This window comes from Pelophylax lessonae (assembly GCF_965119305.1).
Source record: "Pelophylax lessonae genome assembly, chromosome: 13".
In the NCBI taxonomy this organism is placed as follows: Eukaryota; Metazoa; Chordata; class Amphibia; order Anura; family Ranidae; genus Pelophylax; species Pelophylax lessonae.
In genome coordinates this window covers 95,713,133-95,726,447 of record NC_138780.1, presented here as the reverse complement: position 1 = coordinate 95,726,447, position 13,315 = coordinate 95,713,133, and the positions used below count along the sequence as shown (strand labels likewise).

The window sequence follows — 13,315 nt, the reverse complement described above, 5'->3', positions numbered from 1 at the left end:
GCCCCCACAGCAAGCAGCTTGCTATGGGGGCACCCGAGCTGAGCTGCAGCTCTGTGTGTCCATTCAAACATGGAGCTGCAGTTTGGCCCCACCCCCTCTCTCTCCTGATTGGCTAACTGACTTTGACAGCCGCTGAAGACAATGGCGCCGCAGCTGTGTCTCAGCCAATCAGGAGAGAAAGTACTGGACAGCCGAGGGACTCGTGGACATCGCCGGACAGAGATGGTGCTCAGGTAAGTATTAGGGGGTGCTGGGGAGGCTGCTACACCAGGAAGGCTTTTTATCTTTGATGCATATAATACATTTAAGATAAAAAAAAAAAAAACCTTCTTACTTTACAACTCCTTTAACTAATATCTAGAAGAATCTTTAAAGTGATCGTAAAGTCTCATTTATTTTCCTACTAAAAATAACAAATGTCATACTTATCTGCTCTGTGGCAGTTGATTTGCACAGATCAGCCCCGATCCTCCTCTTCTAGGGTCCCTCTTCGGTGCTCCTGGCTCCTCCCTCTCTTTGAATGCCCCCACAGCAAGCAGCTTGATATGGGAGCCTCTGAGCTGAGTCACAGTTCCCTGTGTCCTTTCAGACACAGAGCCCTGACCCAGCCCACCCCTTTCTCCCCTGATTGGCTAGCTGACTTTGCTTGACAGCCAATGGCCGCTGCTGTGTCTCAGCCAATCAGGAGGGAGAATCTCTGACGGCTGAGACACTTGTGGACATCACTGGACAGAGAGGGACCTCAGGTAAGTGTTAGAGGGGCTGCTGCACTCAAAAGGCTTTTTATCATAATGCATAGAATGCATTAAGATAAAAAAAACCTTCGGACTTTACAACTCCTTTAAAGAATATGTAAGCCCAACATTTCATATTCCTCATTTGTGTCTGCTGTACCATGTACTTAAATGAGAAAGCATCCTGTTCTCTTTGTATTGCTTCCTTTGTGTGAAATCCCTGGGGTTCCTGCCAGTCCCTCTGCTTTCCTATTAAACACTGACCACACTAAGCAGGATAACACACCATGGTCAGTTCTCTAGTTGTGCATGGAACTCAGCCTGCTCTCCTCCAATTATCAGACTTGTCCTGACCCCCCCCCCCACACACACACACACACACCTATTCACTGGGAAGATCAGTGTACTGATGTTTCTCCTCCACCAGCTATTCAGCTGAGAACAGAGGTAATATGATCACTTATGTTATGTAAAAGATTAAAAATAAATATCTAGTAATACACTGCCTCACCCTGCTCTGCACATGCTCAGTTGCTCTCCCATTTTAGGCATTAAAGCGGAGTTCCACCCAAAGTGAAACTTTCCCTGATCTGCCCCCCCTCTCCGGTGCCAATGTTGGCACCTTTCAGGGGGGAGGGGGGAACGGGTACCTGTTTTTGACAGGTACACTTCCCCACTTCCAGGAGACCGCTGCGGCGCCTTTTCTTTTCGTCCCCCCTTCTCCTTCCCCCTACTGCCGGGCCAATTAGAAATCACAGCACGCTTTGCGCATGTGCTGCAGGGAACTGGCTGTGAAGCTGAAAGACTTCACTGCCGGTTTCCCTTACAATTAATGGCGGTGGCAGCACCCGGCAACCGATCTGAAAATCGGCTGGGGTGCCAACATCACGGGCTCCCTGGACAGATAAGTGTCTATATATTAAAAGTCAGCAGCTACAGTATTTGTAGCTGATGACTTTAATTTTTTTTTTTTCCCAGCTGGAACACCGCTTTAAAGCAGAATTAAGCCCACCTATCCTTTACATCCAAGGAAGTTGCTTCTGTTTGATCTGTAACTGCCATGGTGCTGCACATGTGATCAGTTATGACACCAGCCATTTGATGGTGTGACAGTTTGGTTGAGGAAGCAATCAAATGTGATAGCAATCCCTGCGTTCCAGGAATGTAACCATTTTTTTAAACCTTTAAATTGATGGGTTCAGTTCCACTTCATGATTTACTGCTGGGGCTCTGTGCTTCAGCAAAATGGCAGCCTCCAGCAAGAAGACATAGGAGCAATGCTAAGGGCAATTTACAGTACACACTAATTTTGGTAGCATACATTTGAATGTGCAATGGATGTCCCTTGCTAAAGAACATTATTTTTTATTAAGTTGCTATGGGTAAAGTTCTGCTTTAAGTTGAAATTATCAATTTTTACATTAAGTGCCGGTTCACATTTCTGCGATGCGGGAACGCTGCGAATATACAGCGTGTTCCCGCATCGCATCCCCACCCCTGGCAGTTCACACTGCCATATGCGATACGCTGGGGGTGTCAATTAAAAGTTAAAGACACCGTCAGATCGCATATCGCAGCGCGATCTGAAAGTTCGCACAGAATCGGATGGCACTAGTGTGAACCACCATGCGATCCGATTCTGCTGCGGACCAAAAATAGGGTTCTTTGCGTGCTCGGTGCGAATTCAGCCATACAAACTGTATGGCTGAATTTGCACCACACAGAGATCACATGTAATTTTAGGAGCAGTGCGCTCTGAATTACATGCGACCCCCTGTCATCACAGAAATGTGAACCGGCACTAAAGCATAACTAAACTGTATCAGAGCAACACAAACTGAAATGCTATTAAATTAATTTTTATTATTCTTCTATCCATCCATGTCTCCATGCTTTATTTTGTTGAGGAATCACTTTAAAAAGCATTTACTTTCTGTAATCTATCTGCCCTTAGCACAGGCATGTAGGCACTGGTGGGTCGTGAGCTGTGTTTGAGTGGGTCGGGCTGAGCCTGAAATCACTGAGAGCATCCCACTTAAATTGTGCTGTGCGAGCCCACACAAATTACAGAAAGCCAGAGCAGTCAAATCGCGATGGATTCAGGACCCCGCCCACGCAGTTTATGGAGGCTGGTCTGCATTTCCCGCGAGGAGGATACTTGCATCAGTGAGTACCTATGTATGCTGTTATGTAGGATATGTTCATGGGGTGCAGAGCCAGCTCCTTCGTCATGCTGGCGGCAGCAGTGGTGGCTAGACTGGTGACATGATTCTCTCAGCTATAGTGGACAGAGACGGCAGCCTCGGTGTCATAGGAGGACCAGGTGGCCTGGAGATGTCAGGAGTTCATGGCAGCTTCTGTGACCTCAGAGGATCTGAAGGAGAACAGCCAGGACAAAAAAGACCAGCATAGAGATCCTCATCGTGGAGACTCTGGATGAGGTGTGCTGGGCTCTTAACAACACATTTATTTATATATTAACTGTATTCAATAATAAATTGAAAAGTAGTAAATTGATATTTTTCATTTAACAACCCCTCCCTTTAAAAATATGCATTATTATCATTTGCATTTATATAGCGCCAACAAATTCTGTAGCGCTTTACAATATTCAATAACAAGCAAGTGGGTCCCGAAAAATAACTGTATTCAGAAGTGGGTCTCGGCCCAAAAAAAGTTTGGGAAGCCCTGCTATAGACAGTTGATATGCTGTGTGACAATGAGAGACCCTGCCACTGTGGAAATGTATGTAAAATTGACACAGGATTCGCATTAATGTAATGTTTCAGACTATTGCTGCTGAGTGGAGAAAGCTGTGTTTTTTGGTTTTCTCTGGATTCCGTACTCCCAGATTGGGGCCTGGAGCTTAAAGCGGAGTTCCGGCCTCGGGCGTCAATTTGAGCTAAAAATACCCCCCGGGACAGTCAGGGCTAGTACATTCCACAATGGATAGCCTCTGAACTGTCCCGGGTCGCACTTACCTGTAAGAAGAAATTCTTACCTTGAAAATCTCTTCTCCAGCACTGCCATCTCAGGTGTGGGCAGCTGAAGTCACAGCGTCCTTCCCTGACGGCGGAGTCCCACAATGCACTGCACCGGCCCCGTTCGTCAGTTCCGGTGCAGGCGCGGCATCCCTGCACAGCTTCTGGGCATGCCCAGAAGCTGTTTAGCAGTGAATGCCGCGCCTGCACCGGAACTGACGAACGGGACCGGTGCAGGCGCATTGTTTCCTGGGAGCGATGAAGTTTAGCTCCCAGGAATCATCACAAACCGGAAGTGACGACGTGGGCCGTGGCCACAGAGGGAGGAAGTGGAAGGAAGGTGAGTATATTTTCTTCTATAATAAGGTAAGTGACAAAAAAAAAAAAAAAGTCACCAGTATTCATTTCTTTTTCAGGTTCCCCTTAGCAAGTGGATGGCCCAAAATCGATTTTGAGGCCCGAACTCCGCTTTTAAAGGTTAGAGAGTGTTCTGGTTGGGACAAATCCTTCAATCCTGTGTCTGGATTTTACTGGATGCCTGCAGCCTTTGTGAGTACACAGGTTTGCAGGGTCATTATATATTCAAGTCTGAGGATAGCTCAGGCAGCTCAAATTGGAGACTGCTCCCGTATTGGAGACAGGAAGTCATAGGGGCCCCAGCTAGTAGCCAGGAGACAGGAGGTCTCATTCCAGATATCAGGTCAGCTCCTATTGGGGTGTCAGGAGAACCCCTATCCAGAGGCTAGGAGTGGGCCATGCAGCAATGCACTGCAACTAAAGGTTGAGTGAGCTGAGAGAACCAGGAGAGCTGGGCAACATAGTCAGAGGGACTGGTAAGAAGAGCACTGGTGCTGCTGACAATGGAGCCAGGTGTCTCTGTATTTTTAGTTAACTGTTGATGTGGCAGAACCCATGCATGGGCAACTGATTTCTAGGTGAACAGTTCTGTTATGTTTAATAAAAGTAAAATGCAAGTTGGACTATCATAACTCCATGGAAAACACAAACACCACAGGAACATAATTACCCCAACCCCAAAGCTGGTAAACCTGAATGGCCACTGCCTAATTCACACACTAAAGATACCCGTTGCCCAATATTCGTGATATTGACAGGCTTGAATGACGTTTCAGTAGTACCTGGGGGATAAAGGAGCGCTTGTATTCCTACAGTCACCACTGTTCGAAAGCTGTAAGCACAATAACAGCTTTTGTCCAAATTTCAATTACTGTTTATATGTTCATATAATCTCCTATTGTTCGTTTTTGCAATCTAATGCTGTAGAACAGTACTCATGTCTATGCTAGCGGAATGTAATCTTTTGCTTTTAGTTACTGATAACACTCTAATATAGCCAGTATTTGTCAGTAGGTAATGTACATTATTTGGTGATCCTCTAATTTCCAGTCTATGATTTGTTATGTTCTTTGATTGTAGTCAGCAACATCTCGAGAAGAGAAGCTCAAGGACAGACAGACGCAAGCGATGGCTCGGGGATTGCCAAGACAGAAGCCAATTTCTGGAGTTAAGCATGTTGTGGTTGTTGCGTCGGGCAAAGGAGGGGTTGGCAAATCCACAACTGCAGGTAAATCCTATATCCATATTGTGGGAGATTAGCTCGGTGGCGGGTATGGATGACCCCTTGGGGGGGTGCGTTTACACAGGGAGATAGCCGAGAAGTGGTTGCAAACAAATTCTTGCAATTTACTTCACACAAGTGCAAGCCTCAAAAACATCAAAATAAAAATAAAACACAAAATAAATCCTTGCCACTGTGGGCGGCTACCTTCTCACATACAGGAACCTACCTACGGAGTCTGTCTCCAACCTACTGTTGGGCAAACTTTGCTGATCCTACAGCAGACACTCAATAGTCCATGTTTTTTCTTCACACAACAAATGTCCATTGAACATGTCCCTTTACTCTTCACATAGAACACATTCCTTTGTTTGTCTCTTCACATAGCAAACAGTTAATTTATTTCTTTTCACATAGAAATAGTCCAGACCTCACCTTGAGTAGGCTTCATACTTTTTACCCTCCTCAGCGCACATCACTTCAGGAGGTCTTCTCCCATGCTCACACGGCATCGGGAGGCACACATCTGACTGTCCTCCTCTACCCACACGGCGTCAGGAGGCAGCAATCCTTCTCCCATGCCCACACGGCGTCGGGAGGCACACATCTGACTGTCCTCCTCCTCCCCAGCTCACACAGCGTCAGGAGGCAGCAATCCATAGACTTCCTTTGGACAAATTATAGAGACCTTAACTTCCTCATTCTGAACAGCTGAAGGCCTTTCAACTTCCTTAAGCTGTCCTGGCTACCTTTTCTGCTGCCTTTGCAGCCGACACCCTATAGTAATTGGTGAATTTTCTAAACCAGGTGGAAATGTATCTCCTGTCTGTGACTACATCCACAGATTTACCTGACTTCCTGTCACAATATCTAAATGGAGACCTAAAATGTTAGATTTTTTTACAGAAAACGAATATCATTATAAATATTAGTGATCGACCGATATCAGTTTTTCGTTGCCAATACCGATACTGATATTTTGGCCATTGCATATCGGTAACGGCCGATAAGTTTCGTAAATTGAAAACTTTTTTTTTTTTTTTTTATCACTTGACAGGTACTCTTGTGCAGGGATCTGGGGGTCTAAAATACCCCAATCTCCTCCTCTGCACTAAAGCATTCAAAACGCCAAGTTTGGCTGTTTTGAATGCTGTCATGTTTTTTTAATCTGGCCCCGAGTACCCGGAAGGGATGTCATAACATCGCCAGGTTTTTACTTGGAGACCCGATCAGAGTCGAATGCGGCTTTGATCGGGTCTTCAGCGGCCGTGCAGGCTGGTTGCCCGGGTCTCCTGGTGGGATTGGAGACCCGGGCGAGCTGCGGCGGGAGAGGGGGGGCATCCCCTCCCGCTCCTTGTAATGACAGCCAAGCGGCATCTCAGCCGCATCGGTTGTCATTACAAGACAGCCGACTGTTGGCTATGGACGCCGGTATCGGGGTGATGCCTTTAGCTGCAGGCATTACTCTGGTACAAGCACTTTCCTGAAATATCGGCAATATCGGTCACCTTGGTGGTCATTTTCAATATATCGGGGAAAGTGCAGATCGGCCCTTGATAAATCGGCTTTGCCGATAATCGGTCTATCACTAATAAATATACAGAATATATTTTAATCCCATTCAGAGATAAAGCACCTACAGATCTTGGCCAAGCTCACAAAGTAAATGTGAGGACTACATTGTAGATGTCCTATGTAGGAAGTTCATAAACCTTCTGAGCCACAGGCCACTGCAGAGAATTCAGAATGGAGAGTGGAAGAAGCTTAGTGAAAGGGATCTCCTCTAGACTGTCAACTAATCAGCTCAGATCTGAGCAATTCCAGGTTCAGAGTTGTCATAATCACGGCAGCGGTGGCAGCAGCTAGTAGAGCTGGAGATTGTGGACTCTGTGTTCTGGATCTGCACTGACTGAAGGTAAAGGTTGAATAGACCACTGATTTTTTTTATAAAGAAGACCTGTCATTGCCTCTATATTTGCATAGGAGGCTTTAGTTAAATGGTATTAAAATAATAGTTAAAAACATAAATAAATTTAAAAGACCCCGCACACAAATACATGCAGTTAGGATGTAATTAAACACCTAGTACCTGAGACATATTAAAATGGATCTTCACTTAAATGTGAAATACCACTTATTCTCTCCACCCCCCCCCCCCCCCCCCTCTAGCCTGTTACTGCGTTGCATGTTTTTTGGGAGGAGTGATGTCTGTTTTTTTTAATCTGTACCCACTACCACTTTTGTAATCCTTGCCTAGTCACTCGTCCCATCCCCCTTCCTACCGTTAGTCTCCTGGAACATGGTACATGCCGCAGTAGGCTACAGGACCAGTCTCCCTTTGCTCTCTAGTGCATGCTCAGTGGGGAGACAGCTGGGATTCATCAGAAAGCCACAGCCGGTTCCCAAATCCAAAATGGTAGCACCACAAACCCGCAGTGGTGAGAAGAATCGTCTGCAGGAAGATCTCATCTAAATCCATAGACTGGTAAGTACCTGATTTCTAAAAGTCAGCAGCTGCAGTATTTGTAGCTGATGACTTTAGTTTTTTTTTTTTTTTAACTTACTGTAGTTGCTTTTAAGTATATACGCTAGAGGTAGAAGATTAAACTTGGGGCCATTGGTAATATGAACTCTCAGGCCCTGTTCACTTATGGGTGATTTAAAAATCCAAACCACAGGAAACCACACGACGCATGTTTGGGTGCTATTTGTCCTGAATAGCACCCAAATGCAGCAAAAAAACCTGTTAGAATCGCGGCAGTACACTAATGTAAAATCACTGCTGCCTCGGAGGCAAAATTTGGTCCCTGAGCTTCTTTGGAGTGACAATAGCACATATGCTGCACTACACGCAACATGTGTTTCCATGTGAGAATTGCGCAAACAAAATCACGAGCAGAAACGCTACGTGTAGTGTGAACGGGGCCTCGGACTGGATTCTTATTACAGCATGTGTGATAACCCCCACGCATATAGTTCCCTTTTACCTCTCACACTAAGCTGCAGTGCATACAGTAGATGTGAACCAGCCCTATCAGAAAGAATGAGATTTCTATTTTAAATTAATTTTCATTCAGCAGCGTTTTTCTGCAGGAAATTGGACACGTGTGATTAGACCCTAAAATAGTTCCTACTGGGTCAAAATTACTGGGTCATCCTTTTTTTTTTTTTTTTTTTTTGGGTCATATTTTATTTACTTTTTTTATTTAATGGGTCATATTTTATTTCATATATATATATTGTAAATATATAGGTGGTGCGCTAAATCCAAATAAATATGAACAAATCAATGTACATAAATCAATGTGACCAAAATCATAATCATAAAGTCCCAAATTCAAAGTGATGAAACTCTTCAAATTATATGTTCTAGTGATACGAAATAAAGATGACTAATGGTGATAGGTTCAAATGGTGACTTTGAAATCCCTCCACCTGGTGAAATTCCTCCTTACCGGACGGATATGAAGTAAGTGCAAATTATGAGGTGTTTCAAATAACCGATTTCTTGTGACCACACAAAAAGAAATAGTGCTCTTCACTGTGCATGCAATAGCCAAAATTGCCTCTTACCGGAACGGTATATAAACAGCACTCTGCAAACTCATGGGGATGATCCAACTGCCTCATTTGTCGCTGCAGGGCCACAGAAGAGATTCCATAGTTCAGCCTTGATGGGTACCTCAGTGGCATTTGTCGCTGCAGGGCCACAGAAGAGATTCCACGCTGCTTTGAGCCTGGTTACTGCAGGAACAAGCCATGTGCTTCCATGTGCTGGTGAAAGGTGAAGTGAAAGCCTTTCACCAGCACATGGAAGCACATCACTTTGAATTTGGGACTTTATGATTATGATTTTGGTCACATTGATTTATGTACATTGATTTGTTCATATTTATTTGGATTTAGCGCACCACCTATATTTACTATTTATTCATAATTTTTCTGGTAGCAGCTTTATCACGGACCAGTGCACTTTTCTTTTTCACATATATATATATATATATATATATATATATATAAATATATATATAATTTTTTTTTTTTTGGTATTAAATTTATTGTTTATTTTTTATTATTATTTCACGTTTTTTCAGCCAAAGGCTAAACATGCATTGCACAAATTAACTTGATTAAATCTCTGTAAATATTTAGAAAAGTAGTTTATATTGTGTAGGTGTGAAATGTGTGTCCACGTTCTCCATTGCTTTGTGATTACCCCACCTTATTTTGTTTTTGAGCAGCTTGCAGTTTTTTGTCTCATCCAATTGATGTAATTATCAGTGGAGAACACATATAACATTTTGCATTGTTTACTCCATACAAAAAAAAATGGTGCGTAGCAAAGCCACTTTGTTGGTCTTAACACTGTTGACCTTAAAGAAACAAATCAAAATGCATCTGATCACATGCATATGTGGACATTTCATGACCCAATTAAATGATTAATGATGGGCCTTGCTGCGCATTATAAAAAATGTGGGAACAGCAAAATTTTTATTGAAGGTATACTGGACAGCCACTGAAATATCTAGTGAATATTTAAAATGAACTGCCACACCAAGAGCAGTTTTGAAAAAAAGCATAAAACAAAACTTTACTGGACATCAAAATACATAAAGTTCCTTACACATGAAATTTACCATAAACATTAACTACTTGCCTTCTGTGCACTTTCACCCCCTTCCCATCCAGACCAATTTTTAGCTTTCAGTGCTCTCACACTTTGACTGACAATTGCGCGGTCATGCTACACTGTACCCATATGAAATTTTTATCATTTTTTTCACACAAATAGAGCTTTCTTTTGGTGGTATGTAATCACCTCTGGGTTTTTTATTTTTTACAAAAAAAAACAGAAAATTTTGAAAAAAAAAAAAAGTTTTTCTTATTTTCTGCGAGTAAATTTTGAAAATAAATTTTTCTCCTTCACTGATGTGCGCTGATGAGGCGGCACTGATGGGCACTGATAGGCTGCACTGATGGGCACTGATGAGGTGGCACTTATGGGCACTGATGAGGTGGCACTTATGGGCACTGATGAGGAGGTACTAATATGCCGCACTGATGAGCACTGATAGGCGGCACTGATGAGCACTGATAGGCGGCACTGATGATCACTGATAGGCGGCACTGCTGGGCACTGAGAGGTGGCACTGAGAGGTGGCACTGATGGGCACTGGCGGATGGCACTGATGGACACTGACGGGTGGCACTGATGGACACTGACGGGCGGCACTGATGAGCACTGATGGGCAGCACCATCAGTGCCCATAGTGCTGCCAGTCAGTGCTCATCAGTGCCTAGATGAGCAGGCACTGACTGACAGCACTATGGGCACTGATTGTGGGCATTGATGGGGGGGGCACTGATGGCGGGCACTGTGTATATGTTTGTTTTACCTCTAGTAATCAGGGCACTGGTGATCGGTGCCCTGATTACATTTTTCTTTGTCCCCGGCGCTGTGCAGCTCTCCTCCTTCCTCACACTGCAGGCTCTGTGTGAGGAAGGAGCGCTGGCGATGAGAGATGATCTCATATGTTTGCATATGAGATCATCTCTCATTGGACGGTCCGCTCACGTGGTGAATGGCCGCTGTGATTGGCCATTCACCACGATCTGTGATCGGCTGTGTCCAAGGGACACGGCCGACTCAGATTTTCCCCGATGCGCGCTCGCGGGGAGACTGAAAATTCAAGTCCGCGCTGCAGCCGTATATAGGCTGTAGCGCGGATGGGAGGTGGTTTAACAAAATACCACGACTTTAAACATACACTCCTATTCCCAATATCCCAAAATATCAAATAATGCTTAGCTCTGATAGTTGAACGTCAACAGCTTACACTGGATAGCTGGAGGAACAGGACAATAGGAAATCCTGACTGCATGCTTGGTCTTTCCACAGCTCCAAAAAAAAACTAGCCCATTCCTCATGCTATGGACTCTTTTTTTTTTTTTTTATAGTCCTGTATACCAGAGGATGTAATCATTACTCTTGACCACTCACAGGTCATTTTGTGAGTGAAGTCAGCAACACATGGTGGCACCCCCCCCCCCCCATCAACCACATGGTCAATTGGATATGTGGCAGCCATCTTTAAATACACAACGTCAAAAGCTCCCTAAACTCCCTGTGGAAGAGAGATAGTATAACACATGCATGTAGACATTTGTCATGAATCAGTTAAAAAATATCCACAACTGATACACGCATCATGACAAAGATCGACATCTAGAACAAAGTGCATTGCATCAAGCATTATAAACAGGTAACAGCGCATGTTAATGTGCAGTGACGTCTTTTGATGCATTTCCATTGATTTATTTGGAAAATGCATCAGTGGGAAAAGACATACTGTATGTGAGAATTCAGTCTAACACTCATACAAACATTTATCTCTACATGTTACACATACAGGTTAAGGCCTGTGTCACAGTAGTTCCACTTCTGATGTGACTTGCCTCACAGAGAATCGCATGGCAAGAGAAATCTCATGGTTTTCAATGAGACTTAGAATGGTGTGATTTTTTGGAAAAGTTTCCTGCACTACTTTGGTGCGATTTACAGTGTGACTTTGCCCAATAGAATATGCAGAGTTGCATCAAAGCTGTACCACATAATGGTACTGTAAATCATATCAAAGTCGCATTGCAGTAGTGTGAACCAAGCCTTAGTCAAGAATTCACACACAGCGATTGTTTACCATAGTGGTGAAGCATTGGATGCATTCATATATTTATTTTTTGTTTTTATCAGTTAATCTGGCATTGGGAATTGCAGCTAGTGAACATGTAAGTCAAATATTTTTATTTTTATTATATTATATATGTGACGAGTTTTTAAAATAAAACCCCTGGCAATACAAACGCTATGTAGCCATGTATGCATTTTGTTTTTTTGAGTGCATTCTTTAAAATGAATGTGTATAGCGAAAACATTTATTTATTTGTTTTTTGCGCAGGTATCTGAAAACCTGCTACTTCTTACCGGCCCATTGTAAGTCTGTGTGTTCCTGTTCAACATGGGCTACACAGAAATTGGATTAATGTAAACTCCATAAACCATCTGAATTTAAAGTTTAAAAAAAATAGCCCACCCTCCCTTAGCCCTCTGACTTCAACAAACCTAGAGTTCCCTCCATCCAGATACATATTTTCCTCTCTATGACAGTGGTGGCCTCCTCCAGTGTTTTCTCTCTTTGCCCTCAAATTTTCTCCAGTGCTACCCGCACCGTGACACAGTGACTTTCCATTAGACTTTAATGGAGTTGATATCTGTAGTTAGGAGTATGACCCTGTTCATGTCTACAGGGAGTCAAGGCACAGATGTGGCTAGTACAAGGATCAGGCCACCACTCTCATGGAGAGGTAGGTAACCATCTAGGCGGTGATAGGGTTCAAGGCAAAATTGGGCTAGGGGGCTAAAAAAGTAAGGTTTTTGTTTGAAAGAGAACTTGTACCTTAACAGGGACCTTGCAAATAAAATGCATGGGGCACTTATTTAATGCTCGACTCCTCCCCCCCCCCCCCTTCCCCAGGGCAAATGGTTGCATTGAAGACACAGTGAAAACAAGATTGGCCAACTACTGAATAAACAGACGTTGCATTTTAGCAAGGTCCGGTTTAAAAATACAAGAATACTTCTAAACATAAACCCGCTAATCCTGCCTAGGTCCACTTTTTAAAACAGTTATGTTCACCATATATTATTGGCTCCATAAATACTTTCCTCTGTTGACTGGAGATGCAGTTTTATATACTCAAATCATAGCTTTCTGAGGGCTGACAGTGAATAGTTTTGTGATAATTGTATATTCTAGTAATTTCACATGTGAAAAAAAAGAAATCCGATTTAAAGAAGCTCTTCAGTCATTTTTCATCTTTCCATCCATCAAATCTTCTGCCCTTGTTGTTTTAACTTTTAAAAAGGAAATCATTTTTTTTCTGCTAGTAATTACCTTATACAGCCCACTTCCTCTTTCTTGTCTGGTCATTAGCCCCTAGGCTAATGACATCATACACAG

General features: G+C 43.4%; 1 protein-coding gene across 2 annotated transcripts in view; it reads left to right on the top strand.

The window, feature by feature from the left end:
• NUBPL (NUBP iron-sulfur cluster assembly factor, mitochondrial) overlaps positions 1 to 13,315 on the top strand; it is an 88,046-nt gene that overhangs the window by 25,761 nt on the left and 48,970 nt on the right. The window contains exons 2-3 of one of the 2 annotated variants that reach the window (XM_082275696.1): positions 5,153 to 5,300; positions 12,049 to 12,087. In XM_082275696.1, the coding sequence (XP_082131822.1) occupies positions 5,153 to 5,300; positions 12,049 to 12,087 (187 nt within the window). The remainder of the gene's footprint in view (positions 1 to 5,152; positions 5,301 to 12,048; positions 12,088 to 13,315) is intronic. The other variant, XM_082275695.1, reaches the window with a different exon arrangement.